Source organism: Penaeus chinensis, chromosome 12 (genome assembly GCF_019202785.1).
Source record: "Penaeus chinensis breed Huanghai No. 1 chromosome 12, ASM1920278v2, whole genome shotgun sequence".
In the NCBI taxonomy this organism is placed as follows: domain Eukaryota; kingdom Metazoa; phylum Arthropoda; class Malacostraca; order Decapoda; family Penaeidae; genus Penaeus; species Penaeus chinensis.
The window spans coordinates 3,802,412-3,817,411 of record NC_061830.1 but is presented as its reverse complement, the minus strand read 5'-3'; the positions used below and the strand labels follow the sequence as shown (position 1 = coordinate 3,817,411).

Here is a 15,000-nt window from a genome sequence, read left to right as displayed (position 1 = left end):
ACTTCATTTCTGTAGTTTTGGTAAGTGATCTCTCGCCTCCAGTCTGTCTGTGTGTGTCTGTCTCTCTATCGCTATTAATTATCTTTCTCTGTCTCTTACTCGGCTCCCTCACTCTCATTCTCTTTTCCCTTTCTCTCTCTTTCTCTTTTTCCTATATGAATCTCTCTCTCTCTTTACACACACACACACACACACACACACACACACACACACACACTCACTCATATATTAATTCTGCCTTTCGCTCCGTAACCCTCCCTCTCTTTCTCTCTCGTTCTCTTCTCCCTCTCTATCTATCTTTCTCTTCCCACTTTCCCACTCTCCCTCCCCCACATTTTTCCTTTGGTCAAAATGAAAGCCAACGCACATATGAATCTTATATCTTTATTTCGGACATGATATCAGACCACAAGCAATAACTTACATAACAGCTACACTTACAAGAAGACACGTATATTTCTTCAATCTAAATCATGTAAACTTTTCCCTTTTTTTAATATTACAAAGCTTTGAGGCTTTTTTTTTTTCAATCTTCACAAACATGTTCATTAAAGGATATCATTAAGATCAGTTCCAACTAAATATTTAATTGGGAATGTTTAAATAAAATGCATTTACCAAGAAGTAAGATATTTTGCTATTGGGATTAAAAGTTATCCGAAAATATATTTAACAAGAAGTAAATATTTCATCATCAGGATTAAAAGTTATTTAAAAATATATTTAACAAGAAGTATGGTATTCTACTACCGGAAATAACAGAATATCTAAAAATACAATTAACAGGTGAGATATTTTACAATTAACAACAACAACAATAAATCTAACAAGAGATAAGAAAAAGATGGAACTGTATGGCATTTCGTCGAGCAACAGGATTGGTCAAGACAACCGACCAATCAGCGACAACTGCCCTTTTGAACACACTTCAAAAAACCGTCTCAACCGTCATTTTTAACTGCAAACGATGTCCTTGCCGAGACTGGTTCTTGGAATATCATTATGGGGAATAATAATTATAATGGTGATGATAATGATGATAATAGCAATAAGGATAGTAATATTAACAGTAATAATGATAATGATAATAATAATAGCAATGATAATAATAATGATAATAGCAATAATAGCAATAATAATTATAATGATCATCCTTATAATAAGGATAAAATCTTAATCCATCTCTACTCAGTTTTTTTTTTTTTTATCAATATTATCATTATTTTTCTTGAGCGAAGAGATACCAGAGAGGTCGGAAGTTATTGAGTTTTTTTTTAAGTAATTATTCTCATCAACCTGTCAGTTACCAGTTAATTTTTATTACCAGTCTATCATCATGTCATCACCACGTTTGAAAAGAAAGCAAATAATAATTACGACTTTATTTTTCTTTTTTGTTTTTACAGCGATATATATTTTTTTCAAACTATTTGTTTCTCTCTCTCTCTCTCCTTTCTCTCTCTCTCTCTCTCTCTCTCTCTCTCTCTCTCTCTCTCTCTCTCTCTCTCTCTCTCTCTCTCTCTCTCTCCCTCTCTCTCTCTCTCTCTCCCTCTCTCTCCCTCTCTCTCTCTCTCTATCTCTCTCTCTCTTCCTCATATTTCTCCTTCATCTTCTTTTCCTTTCTTTTTTTTTTTTTAAATCTAAGACCAGAATCAGAAACGGATTCGAAAGGACACAGACCGGACACCGATGAAGGAAATCTCACCCGCCGGCGAATCCTATTACGAAAAGGCGACGAAGCAGGATTTGTTGAAGGAATCGGGGTCGAGGATGGCGATGAAGGCCGACACTGTGGAGGTAATGCCGCCCACAGCTCCGATGATGATGATCTCCCACAGTACCACGCGCTCCCACAGTGGGATCGTTCTGGGGGACGAGTGTTTGAAGTGAGGTTAAATGGGTGCAGATGATGTGTGTTTTTTTTTGTTTTTTTTTTTATTGATTCGCTGAGGTGGGTTCTTTTCGGTGGGTTGGTGGGTTGGTGGGTTATTTGGGTGTATGTGTGTGGTAGATGAGTTATGTCATAAGATGTGATTGTGTGTGTATGTGTCTCTATGTTTGAAATGTTTCCCTTCCTTCCTCTCACTCCCCTCCCTTCCTCCCTCCTTCTCTCCTCCCTTCCTTCCTCCTTCTCCCCTCCCTTCCTCTCCCTCCCCTCCCTTCCTCCCTCTCCCCTTTCTTCCTCTCTCCCTCTCCCCTCTCTTCCTTCCTCTCTCCCCTCCCTTCCTCCCTCTCTCCTTCTCCCCTCCCTCCCTCTCCCCTCCTTTCCTCCCCCCCCCCCTCCCTTCCTCCCTCCCTCCCTTTCCCTCCCCTCCTTTCCTCCCTCCCTCTCCCCTCCTTTCCTCCCTCCTTCTCCCCTCCCTCCCTCTCCCCTCCTCTCATCCCTCCCTCTCCCCTCCTTCCTTCCCTTCTTCTCCCCTCCCTCCCTCTCCCCTCCTTTCCTCCCTCCCTCTCCCCTCCTTTCCTCCCTCCCTCTCCCCTCCTTTCCTCCCTCCCTCTCCCCTCCCTTCCCCCTTCCTCTCCCTCTCCAACACACAACACCCCTTACCGCTTAGGCCACTCGGGAGGGCCTGTCCTATCGACCAACTTCATGTACATCAGAGGCGGAAGGATAAAAGAGCAGACAGTGACAGTCGAGCCGCCGATAAGGTTGAGAATCATGCCAAAGTCAGGCACAGCGAGACCTATAATCACTTCGAAGATGATGATGGCCGAGCGAACGAGGCATCTCTTGTAGCCGAATTCTGGAGGGAGAGAGAGAGAGAGGGGGGGGGGGATTAGAATGTGGGTTTCGATGTATTATGAGGGGGGGAGGGGAGGGGAGGGAGGGGAGGGAGGGAGGGAGAGGAAGAGAGAGAAGGGGGGAGGGTATTAGAATGTGGGTTTCGATGTATGAAGAGGGAGGGAGAGGGAGAGAGAGAAGGGGGGGGGGATTAGAATGTGGGTATGGATGTATAAAGAGGGGGGGGGAGGGAGAGGAAGAGAGAGGGAGAGAGAGAAGGGGGGGAGGGTATTAGAAGGTGGGTATGGATGTATGAAGAGGGGGGGAGAGCTATGGGGAGGGGAGGGAGGGAGAGGGAGAGGGAGAGGGAAAGGGAAAGAGAGAGGGAGAGAGAGAGAGAGAGAGAGAGAGAGAGAGAGGGAGAGAGAGAGAGAGAGAGAGAGAGAGAGAGAGAGAGAGAGAGAGAGAGAGAGAAAGAAAGAAGAGACTAACAAATGCTTGACACATTATCTTGACTATAACACTGAATAATAATAATGATAATAATAATAGTAATAATAAAACTAATAACGATAAAGATAATAATAATAATAATAAACTGAACACATAAATGTAGATCTTTTTTATGTACCTACAAAATTTGATTTTGATCAATTTTACGGCATACAATTTCTGATATGACGGAAATCTATAAGTAAATAAGATAATATGATACGAAGACAATGGAGAAATAAATGAAAACATGATAAAATTAATGATATTTAACATATTGAACAGAAGTGTGAATAGATGAATAAATAAACAGGCAAATAAATGGTTTATAAATAGAGATAAACAAAACCCATTTTCTTTTTTAAATTTTATAGTGGTACATGAAAACAAGGGGATAAAAGTGTCACAGAAAACGAAGAAAAGTGTACTTGAAAAAAAGGAAACAAACAAGAGAAAAAAAGTGTGATACAGAAAAAATAAAATAATAGAAATGTCCCAGAAAAAGGGAAAATAAAAAAAAAGTGTCCTAGAAAAACGAAAAAGAAAAAAAAAAAGTCAGAAAAAAAGGAAAAACCTGTGCCACAGATAAAAGTAAAAAATGTGTGTGTATGTGTGGGGGGGGGGGGGGTAAAGATCAATTGAAGAGCAATCACACGAGACACAGTCGCACCAAACATAACCTTTCCCGTAACGCCTGAATCATGCGGTGTGTCAGGGACCGAAGTCAGCCATTGTCAGTTTACAAACGAGACAAGCTATCAACGTGCAGAATGAAAGGAAAACATGACCCTGACATGAACTTTCGCCGTTGCTGTTCAGTATTTCAGGAGCTAAAACAGCAGAGGTGCATTCGTGAGGGTTAATATTGTCATGTGATTCCTTGTTTGGATCTTTCCCTTTTTTTTTCTTCTTTTTTTTTGAGGAGGGGGGTGGGGGTGGAGAGAATTTTGGATGTTTGTTGAGGAAGTTAATTTGGTGGTCGTAAGGTGATGTACCTCGATACTAACTGGCATTGTAGGAGTCAGTTCTGTTTACAGAGGCATGCATTCACGCAGGCACGCACGCACGCAAGCACACACGCACGCACCACACACACACACACACAGCGCACACACACACGAAAGCATACACACACATGTACACATTATAGTTTCACAACATACACACACACGCACACACATGTACACATGCTTTCACAACACAAACACACACACACACACACACACACACACACACACACACACACACACACACACACTCACGTTGCTGAAAAAAATGTATAATCAGAAAGATATCATAATCATAATTACAAAACATCCTAGTACACGGTCTCATTAGAGGAACGAACAATATAATTTCCTGGAATCTATTCGACATGGCAATCTGCATAAACCTTGAGGAGGGAAAACACTGATTGTTCATAAAACCGTAAAATGGCAAGAAAAAATAATAGGTTTGAAAAAAAAGAGAGAAAAAAAACAAACTAATTACTCATGGATGTAATTACTATTTTGTACAATATACTTATAATAGTCTTTGTGAAAAATAAATGTCTTAGAAGTAGCAATATACTTGAAAAATATAAGTAAAATAACCATTAAATTACAACGGTGGGGGAATGTCTACAGAATATTATACACATACAATAAATACATTTTCAACGTAGCCCTGCAGTGTAGGTTTCCCTCCAGTTTAAAGTAAAACTATCTTTCACAAAACCCTTGGAATGTATGGTTTCCGTTCAATTTTTAATTCACTCACGTTGAAGTTGTGAACCGCCAATTTCGAATCCTGGATCCGAGATACACGTCCTCTAAACAATTATTTTCGAAACTTGGATTCAAGAAGCAGGGCTGAGTGAATGAACGGGGCAGCTAATGTTAGATTAAGAATAACTGCGTGCTTTATGAATTTACCCGTTTCGACTCCTGTCTCCAAGACGTTTCATTGTATTGGCACGTTTCAGATAGGAATCGAAACTGGAAACAGAGAGTACTTGTAGCAACCAGTTTTAAAGAAAAGATTTCTACTTGCATTTTCATTGGTAAAGGTTTAAGAAATTAGATATACTGATATTCTGTGTAATCCTTCTTTACTCCCACCTCCTAACTTTCTCCTTCCTCCTCCCTCCCACCCTTCTCCTCATTCCTCCTCCCTCCCACCCTATTCTCCCCACCCCACCCCCTGTGTGGCGCAGTGGAAGCGTTCTCATCTAGCAATCTAGCTGACGTATGTTCAAATCCCACGTAGTCAGTGGATTGTAACCCTAGCCTTCCTTGCACGCAGAGGATAACTTAGAAGCAAACAGATAGCCTGTCATACCAAACATAAGAATAACCATTGTAACAAATGGAATTTACTAAATTATTATTATTATTATTATCATTATTATTATTATTATTATTATTTTCCCCAATACGTGACTTACTGTTCTCAACCCCCAAGAGCTCCTCGAACACCTGCCCGACGGGGTTGAAGGAGATGATGTAAGTCCCGAAGAGATTAATGACTTCGAGGATAATGGCGGCTGTGACCGACCAGGAAGCTTGGTTCACGGAGAGAAGGATGTTATCACCGACTTCGAATCCCTGAACGGCGTATCCTGCCACGGCCACGGGGAGGTAGAGACTCAGGATAGCTGTGAAGATGGAGAGGATGAAAAGATTTGGTGTTGTGGTGTCACTGGTGTTTTATTGTGTGTGTTTTTCACATTCCTGTGTGGTTGTTTTGTGGTTGATTGTATGTGTCTGTGGGAGTGTGTGTGTGTGTGTGTGTGTTTGAGTGTTTGAATGTGCACGCGCGTACATATCTGAGTGCATTTTTTTTTTTTTTTCTTGCGAGTGTGCTTATACATTGCAGGTGCTATACACCTTCGCCTAATATACTCTGCTAGTTTGCACAAACACTATACAACCCTCTCTCTCCCTCCCTCCCTCCCTCCCGCCCTCCTACCCTCTCCTCCCCCCCCTCCCCCTCCCTCCCTCCCCCCTCCCCCTCCCTACCTCTACCCCGACACCTACCAGCAAACCCGACCACGACGCTCTTGCCGAACTGCGTCCGATCCCCCATGTCGTTCTGGATGGTCGGGAACACAGAGGCCCCCCCGAAGGCGAAGAGGATGGCACCGAAGCCGAGGGCGAAGGTGGAGATCGTAGGATTCTGGTAGAAGGGGTCCTCGTGGTTCTCTATTTCCACGAGGATTTGGATGAAGATGACGATGCAGGCGACGGCGGTGGAGATCACGGCCAGGACGGAGGCTTGCCTGGAAGGAGGGGCGGGTAAGAGGAAGGGGAGATACGTAATGGTAGGGATAAGTAGGATGTGTGATACGACGGGTAGGATAGAGGCTTAGCTGGAAGGATGTAGGATGTGGAGATACATCATAGGATACGTAGTACTGTATATGACGGTAGGATACGAGGTACAACGGATAGGTTTGGCTGGAAGAATGGGCGGTGGAGAGGAAGGGAAGATACAGATTGGTGGGATACATATTATAATATACGTGATACGACGGCTAGGAACGAGGATTTGGAAGGATACGTGAGAGGATGGGGGTGTACAGAAGGCTGTGTTTGTATGTGAAATGTTAGGAAAATACATAATGGTCGGATACATTGGAGACGTGATACAACGGATAGGTTGAAGACTTTGGAGATTGGGGGACGTATGTAAACGAGAGGATAGGAATATACATATTGGTGGTATTCGTAGGATGCCTATAGGATGGTTAGCTGGAAGGATGGGTGGATAAGGGTAAAGGATAGCTAACGATAGAATGCCTATTGTTAGTATGTGTGTCTTAAGTTACTTTCTGTGTGTAAGCTTTGATAGCAATGACTCGATGGGTTATTTAGAATGCCTTACGTATAGGCCCACACATATTCACAGCCTTAATCTCATTAATTTAGTCATCAAATCATGTTTTCTTATTTTTCAATATTTACCCGTTCCATATTTTACTAACAAAGAGAGAGAGAGAGAGAGAGAGAGAGAGAGAGAGAGAGAGAGAGAGAGAGAGAGAGAGAGAGAGAGAGAGAGAGAAACACCCATTACCCCCTAAGAACCTCCTCCCCCCGCCCCCATTAAAAAAGAAAATAATGTAACTGACTTTTTCCCAAGATTATTCCGAAGGCTGTTCATGGTAAGGAAATCCATGCGATGTTTTATGTTTTATTTGTTTACGGTAATAACAATAAATCGAAAAATAAAACATGAAAGAACAAACAAACAAACAAACAAAATAAAGGCGAAGGGGTACCATCCATCCTTCCTGCCTCCAACCACCATCCCACCAGCTTTAGCCCTCTTACCAGAAGTCCTTAGGCGTCCCGAGCCACGTGAAGGGTAGGATCACCGCAGCCACGATCAGCAGCCACTCACAGGAACTCAGCTGAGGGATCAACCCGTTCAGGAATGACGCAATCAGGATGAGGAAGACTGTCGTTCCACCCAAGAGGGTGATCACCACACTTGCCAGCGTCAGGCGTCTGTGAGAGAGAGAGAGAGAGAGAGAGAGAGAGAGAGAGAGAGAGAGAGAGAGAGAGAGAGAGAGAGAGAGAGAGAGAGAGAGGAGAGAGGAGAGTGAATAAAATGAGGGAATGTAAAAGTTGTGTGTGTGTTTTTTTTCGAAAAACAAATGAAAGGAAAAACGTAAGGATTTTTTTGTGGAAAAGTAAAGAAAATGGTAATAGAAATGATGATGATGATAATAATGGTAGTGATAATAATAACAATAATAATAATGATAATAATAATGATGATAATTGCAGTAATAATAATGATAATAATAATAATTATAATAATAGTAATAATAATAATTAAAGTAATAATGATAATAATAATAACGAAGCACTGAAGCCTATCCTGCAAAAATATAAAGTTAATAACAGTGACTCCATCAAAAGAAAATCGAAAAAATGAAAATAAAAAACAAAAAATAAACTCTTTCTAACCATACCTTCCATGCACTCCGAGGGCCTTGTCAGCGATCTCCATATAGGGCTGTCGACAAGGTTTCTTATATTCAGGATATCTCTCTTCGAGGATGACCCAGCACTTTCCTAGACGCGTTCCTGAGAAGCCTACCATTGTGCAGAACAGGATAAGCATGGGTACTCCTAGCCAGCCTGTGTAATGGGGGTAATGAATAGATAAATGGGGGTTAAAACTGGGTGTGGTTAATGGTGAGTGTGGTTCAGGTTTGTGAGAGTTTTTTTCTTTAATTTTAATGCTGTTGTTGTAAAGAGTGTTGTTGTTTATTTGATATTATTGACGTGTTTTTTTTACCTAGGTCTGTGACTACTATTGTTGATATTATTAGTTTCATTATCGTTATCGTCGTTGTTATTATTATCATCAATATTATTATTTTGATATTATTGTCATTAATATTATTTTCATTATTATTGTCATTATTATCATCATTATAAATATTGATATTTATATTAATGTTATTATTATGTTTACCATTATCATTTTTCTGATCATTATCATTGTAAATTTACTATTATCATTACTATTATTATTATTATTATCATTACTATCATCACATCATTATTATTGTTATTATTACTATAATCATTAGTATTACTATCATCATTATTATTATTATCATTATTATTATTAGTAGTAGTAGTAGTATTATCATTATTATTATTATCATTATTATTATTATTATTATCATTATTATTATTACTATTATTATCAGCATCATTATCATTATCATTATTGTCACTATTAGTTTCATTATCATTATTATCCTTATTATTTATATTATTTCTTGTTCTCCTTATTGTTATTATTATTGCTGTTGTTATCATCATCATTAGTAGTAGTAAGAGTAGGTATTATAATTATCATTTTCATTATTTTTATCATTATCATCATTATCTTTATTATTATCATTGTTATTATTATTATCATCATTTATTATTATTATTATTATCATTATCATTATCATCATTATCATTATTGATATTATTATTATTATTATTATTATTATTATTATTATTATTATTGCTTTTATTACTATTATTATTATTATTATTATTATTATTATTATTATTATTATTATTATTATCATTTTCATTATTATTATTATTATTATTATTATTATTATTATTATTATCATTAGTATCATCATCATTATTGTTATTGTTATCATTACTGTTATCATTATAATATTATTATCATATTATTATTGTTATCATTATAATTATTAATTAATTATTATTATGACTATTATTATTTTCATTATTATTTTTATTATTATTACTATTATTATTATCATTATTATTACTATTATCATTAATATTATTATCATTGTTATTATCATCATCATTACCATCGTTATTGTTACATTTCATTGTTATTATTCAGGTCATTCATATTATCATCATTATTAATATTGATATATTTTTGTTGCTATTATTATTATTATCATTGTTAATTATATTATTATTAATATTATTATTATAATTATTATCATTGGTGTTGTTGTTGTTGTTGTGATTATTATTGCTGGTTTTGTTACTATTATTATTATTATTGTTATTATTGTTATTATTATTTATTATTATTATTATTATTAATATTATCATTATAATTATAATAACAATAATAATAGTAGCAACAACAACAACAATAACAATAACAATGATAATAATAATGGTAATAATAATAATAATAATAAGGATAATGATAACTATTATCATTATCATTATCATCATCATTACTTATGATTATTATTAATGTTGTTGTTATTATTATTATTATTATTATCATTATTATTATTATTATTATTATTATTATCATTATTATTATCATTATTATTTTTTATCATTATTATTATTATTATTATTAACATTATTATTATCATTGTTATTTTTATTATAATTATTATCACTATTACTATTATTGTTATTATTATTATTATTATTATAATTGTTGTTAATCTTATTGTTGTTTTTTAATTATCATCCTCCTCCTTCCTCTTCCTCATCATCATCATAATCATTATAATATTATTATTTATCCTCATTATTTTCATTATCATTGTAATTATCTTTAACGTCGATATTAATTACCGTAACTGATTTTATCTTACTGTTTAAATTCAATATTCTTTGTATTATCATTATAAATATAATTTTGTATAATTGGTATTTCTAATTTTGTATTTTTGTAGCAATAGCAATATGTTTTTTTTAGCTTAACTGGGATAATATAATGAATCAAACGTAGATGATAAACAACAAACAAACAAAAAACAAAACAAAACTGCTATAAGATTTATAATATTCTTAAAAAATCGAATCCTGTTTACATTTCAAAGTCCAAACTTTTCTCGTGTAATTTATCTATCTTATTTATTTTTTTTTTTTCTTCTCCCTGCGGTAAAAATAAAATAAAATGATAACACTAGTAACAGATAAAAGATGTTTGTTATGATAAGTATTGGTTGGTGAGATGCTAATATTGTGTGTGTGTGTATGTGTGTGTTCGCGTATGTGTGTGTGTGTGTGTGTGTGTGTGTGTGTATGTGTGTATGTGTGTGTGTCTGTGTGTGTGTGTGTGTGTGTGTAATCATTAGGACATTCGATTTCTCTTAGACATCGACCTTAGGCACCAAAATTTCTTGGATGGAAAAGTTTGAGAGAAGGACAAGAAAAACAAGAAAAAAACAGGCAGACAAACGCCAGCTTTGAAAACAGACATGGGCACCAACAGACACAAAGACATGAAACATACATAATCTTCGATCTGAAAAACATAATCTTCAACAAACACAGATAAACAAAAACTCTTGGAAAGCATCAAACAAGAGGACAGAAGACACAAACAAACATACACACAGACATAAACTTCACAAACAGAAACGCATCAAACCAACGTACAGACGGACAGACAGCCACTCATAAGATAGACGGATGAGCAAGAACTTAACAGACAGACAGATTGACATAATGAATAGACAGACAGAAGAACATGAACTCAACAGACAGAAAGACAGGAATTCAACAGACACAACAGATAGACAAATATCCCATCAACATACAGACAGACGAACATAATTCAACAACAGACAGAAACACACCAACTTAACAAACAGATGAACATCAATTAAAAAGACAGACAGGCAAACAAACACGCATCAACTAAAAAAAACAGACAAACAAGCAAACACCAATCCAATAAACAAACAAACAGATACCAACCCACCAGATAAACACTATCTAAATAAACGAGCAAACACCAACTCATCAGACAAAAAAAAAAAAAAATAACAAACACCAACTCACCAGACAAACAAACAAACACCAACTCACCAGACAAAAATACAAACAAACAAACACAAAATCACCAGACAAAAGCACTAACAAACACCAACTCACCAGACAAAAAACAAACAAACAAACAAACACCAACTCACCAGACAAACAAACAAACACCAACTCACTAGACAAAAACACAAAAACAAACAAACACCAACCCACAAGATAAACAAACAAACACCAACTCACCAGACAAAAACACAAACACCAACTCACCAGACATAAAACAAACAAACACAATCACCAACTCACCAGACAAAAAACACACAAACAAACAAACACCAACCCACAACAAAAACACCAACTCACCAGCCAAACAAACAAACATCAAGGCTCCAACATTACCCGTATTCGCCAGAGCCTTCGGGAGAGAGAGAAATCCTGCCCCTGCCATCTGTGCAATGAGGAAAAAGGACGTCATCCACATCCCCAGGCCTTTCTTCTTCTCCCCGACGGGTTCCGCCTCCATTCTCCTGTAGAAGGCGCGGGAGAAGGAGAGCAGAGACGAGAGGTTAGATGAGGAGGGAGGGAAGGGCGGGAGGGAGAGGAAGAGGAGAGGGAGGGAGGTACAGAGGGATGGAGGAAGGGAAAGGGGAGAAAGATGTAAGCAAAGGGAGAATTTACCCTCCTGTAGAAGGCGCGGGAGAAGGAGAAGTGAGATGAGAGGTTAGATGGGGAGGGAGGGAAGGGAGGGAGAGGAAGAGGAGAGGGAGGGAGGTACAGAGGGATGGAGGAAGGGAAAGGGGAGAAAGGGGTAAGCAAAGGGAGAATTTACCCTCCTGTAGAAGGCGCGGGAGAAGGAGAAGTGAGATGAGAGGTTAGATGGGGAGGGAGGGAAGGGAGGGAGAGGAAGAGGAGAGGGAGGGAGGTATAGAGGGATGGAGGAAGGGAAAGGGGAGAAAGGGGTAAGCAAAGGGAGAATTTATCCTCCTGTAGAAGGCGCGGGAGAAGGAGAGGAGAGACGAGAGGTTAGATGAGGAGGGAGGGAAGGGCGGGAGGGAGAGGAAGAGGAGAGGGAGGGAGGTACAGAGGGATGGAGGAAGGGAAAGGGGAGAAAGGGGTAAGCAAAGGGAGAATTTACCCTCCTGTAGAAGGCGCGGGAGAAGGAGAAGTGAGATGAGAGGTTAGATGGGGAGGGAGGGAAGGGAGGGAGAGGAAGAGGAGAGGGAGGGAGGTATAGAGGGATGGAGGAAGGGAAAGGGGAGAAAGGGGTAAGCAAAGGGAGAATTTATCCTCCTGTAGAAGGCGCGGGAGAAGGAGAGGTTAGATGAGGAGGGAGGGAAGGGAGGGAGAGGAAGAGGAGAGGGAGGGAGGTATAGAGGGATGGAGGAAGGGAAAGGGGAGAAAGGGGTAAGCAAAGGGAGAATTTACCCTCCTGTAGAAGGCGCGGGAGAAGGAGAAGTGAGATGAGAGGTTAGATGGGGAGGGAGGGAAGGGAGGGAGAGGAAGAGGAGAGGGAGGGAGGTATAGAGGGATGGAGGAAGGGAAAGGGGAGAAAGGGGTAAGCAAAGGGAGAATTTATCCTCCTGTAGAAGGCGCGGGAGAAGGAGAGGTTAGATGAGGAGGGAGGGAAGGGAGGGAGAGGAAGAGGAGAGGGAGGGAGGTATAGAGGGATGGAGTAAGGGAAAGGGGAGAAGGGGGTAAGCAAAGGGAGAATTTATCCTCCTGTAGAAGGCGCGGGAGAAGGAGAGGTGAGATGAGAGGTTAGATGGGGAGGGAAGGGTGGGAGGGAAGGGAGGGAGGTAGGAAAGAATGGAGGAAGGAAAAGAGAGAGAGGGGAGTAGGGAATTAATCCTCCAGTAGAAGGCGTGAGAGAAGGAGAGGGAGAAAAGAAAAAAGGAAGTAGGGAGGGAAGGAAAGCGAGAATAGTTGGAAGGTTGGGGGGATAAAACGGGGATAGAGGAGATAGAGGAAAGGGGTGAATATACCTTATAGAATGGGTTAGAGGAGAAGTGAGAAAGGAATTTAGATGTAATCAGAGGAAGAAAAGTAGGGAGAGGTAGGTAGCTAAGGAAGAAGGGGAAGTGAGGGAGGGTTGGTGGAAGAAGGTAAAAGAAGGGGAGACAGGAAGAAAGGAAAGGAAAGAAATATATAGATAAAGATTAAGATATACATATAATTGCTTTGCAGCGATGGAAGTAAAACCTTATTTGATTATTTGATTTTGTCAATAAAAAGGCAGAAAGGAAGCTTCAACTGTTAATTAAATATAATTGGTTATAAAAAGAAACAGTTTAATTCCATTAATTCCCAGATGTTTGAAGATTCTATGAAATAATTATTTTTCATTTTTTCTTAATTAAATAGTATCCCGGAAAAATGAATATTGATCATAATGATAATGAGGATAATAACATTTGTTCATTGTAACTAAAATTAGCCATGATTTGCAAAACAAATAACTTTTCTACCTTCAGTAATAAGGCATTTTCTTTCGTTCAACAACTTGGAAATTTATGAAAATGAAACAGTAGAATGAAAATGTTAGTTCTAATCCTTACGGTTGACTTCAGTTATGACTTTCACAAGGGCAAAGGGTCGTCAACACATTGAAATCCTGCACGGGAAAGGAAGGAAGGAAGGAAGGATGGATGGAAGAAAGAAGGAAGGAGAGAAGTAGAAGGAAATAAGGAAGGAGGTAAGAATACATCCTCCTGTTAAAAAAGAACAGAAGAAGGGAAGTAGGAAGAGAGAAGAGAGACAAGGAGGGAGGGGTGGGAGGGAGTAGGAAAAGAGGCGAAAAGTAGGAAGAGAAGAGAAAAGAGAAGGAAGGAAGGGGTACAGGGAGGAAATGAGTGAGTGAGAGAGGAGAGAATGGAGGAATAGAAAGGAGTGAGTGAGAGAGAAGGAGAGAATGGAGGAAGAGAAATGAGTGAGTGAGAGAGAAGGAGAGAATGGAGAAAGAGAAAGGAGTAAGTGATATAGAAGGAGAGAATGGAGAAAGAGAAAGGAGGGAGTAAGAGAGGAGAGAATGGAGGAAGAGAAAGGAGTGAGTGAGATAGAAGGAGATAATTGAGAAAGAGAAAGGAGTGAGTGAGGGAAGGAGAAAAAATATATAGGTCATTGAGGAAGGAGAAAAGGTAATTAAAGATAACATGGCAGTGGATTCTATATTCTTATGTAATTCTGACAACGTAACGTCATCTTCACGACCTTTTGAATCAATACAATACATTTTCTTTACAATAAATTCTTACAAAACATAGTTAAAAAAAAGAGAGAAATTAAATTAATAATGATATAAATAGTATATAAACACGAATGGAAGGCTGACACTGAACAGGACACTATGCATCTATCTGACGTAAATATCTGGATATACCCACGTATCTATCGTATTGCTTTGTGTTCAAGGGAGATAAAAACAGATATCATAGTAAGCTTATCTTATACACATGTTGAGTGGCTTTGCGTACTCATTGTTAAGGGTTTCATCAAGGTTATCTTGAA

The 15,000-nt window shown here is 38.4% G+C and overlaps 1 protein-coding gene across 2 annotated transcripts in view; it reads right to left on the bottom strand.

Moving 5' to 3' along the window:
* Window positions 1-1,550: 1,550 nt before the first annotated feature.
* LOC125030871 (amino acid transporter AVT1B-like) overlaps window positions 1,551-15,000 on the bottom strand; it is a 34,666-nt gene continuing 21,216 nt past the window's right edge. For both annotated transcript variants that reach the window (XM_047621184.1, XM_047621183.1), the window contains exons 2-8: window positions 11,896-12,023; window positions 8,175-8,343; window positions 7,528-7,704; window positions 6,235-6,476; window positions 5,643-5,852; window positions 2,549-2,744; window positions 1,551-1,866 (exon numbers count right to left, since the gene is read on the bottom strand). In XM_047621184.1, coding sequence (XP_047477140.1) covers window positions 1,722-1,866; window positions 2,549-2,744; window positions 5,643-5,852; window positions 6,235-6,476; window positions 7,528-7,704; window positions 8,175-8,343; window positions 11,896-12,023 — 1,267 coding nt within the window. In that variant the 3' untranslated portion in view covers window positions 1,551-1,721. The remainder of the gene's footprint in view (window positions 1,867-2,548; window positions 2,745-5,642; window positions 5,853-6,234; window positions 6,477-7,527; window positions 7,705-8,174; window positions 8,344-11,895; window positions 12,024-15,000) is intronic.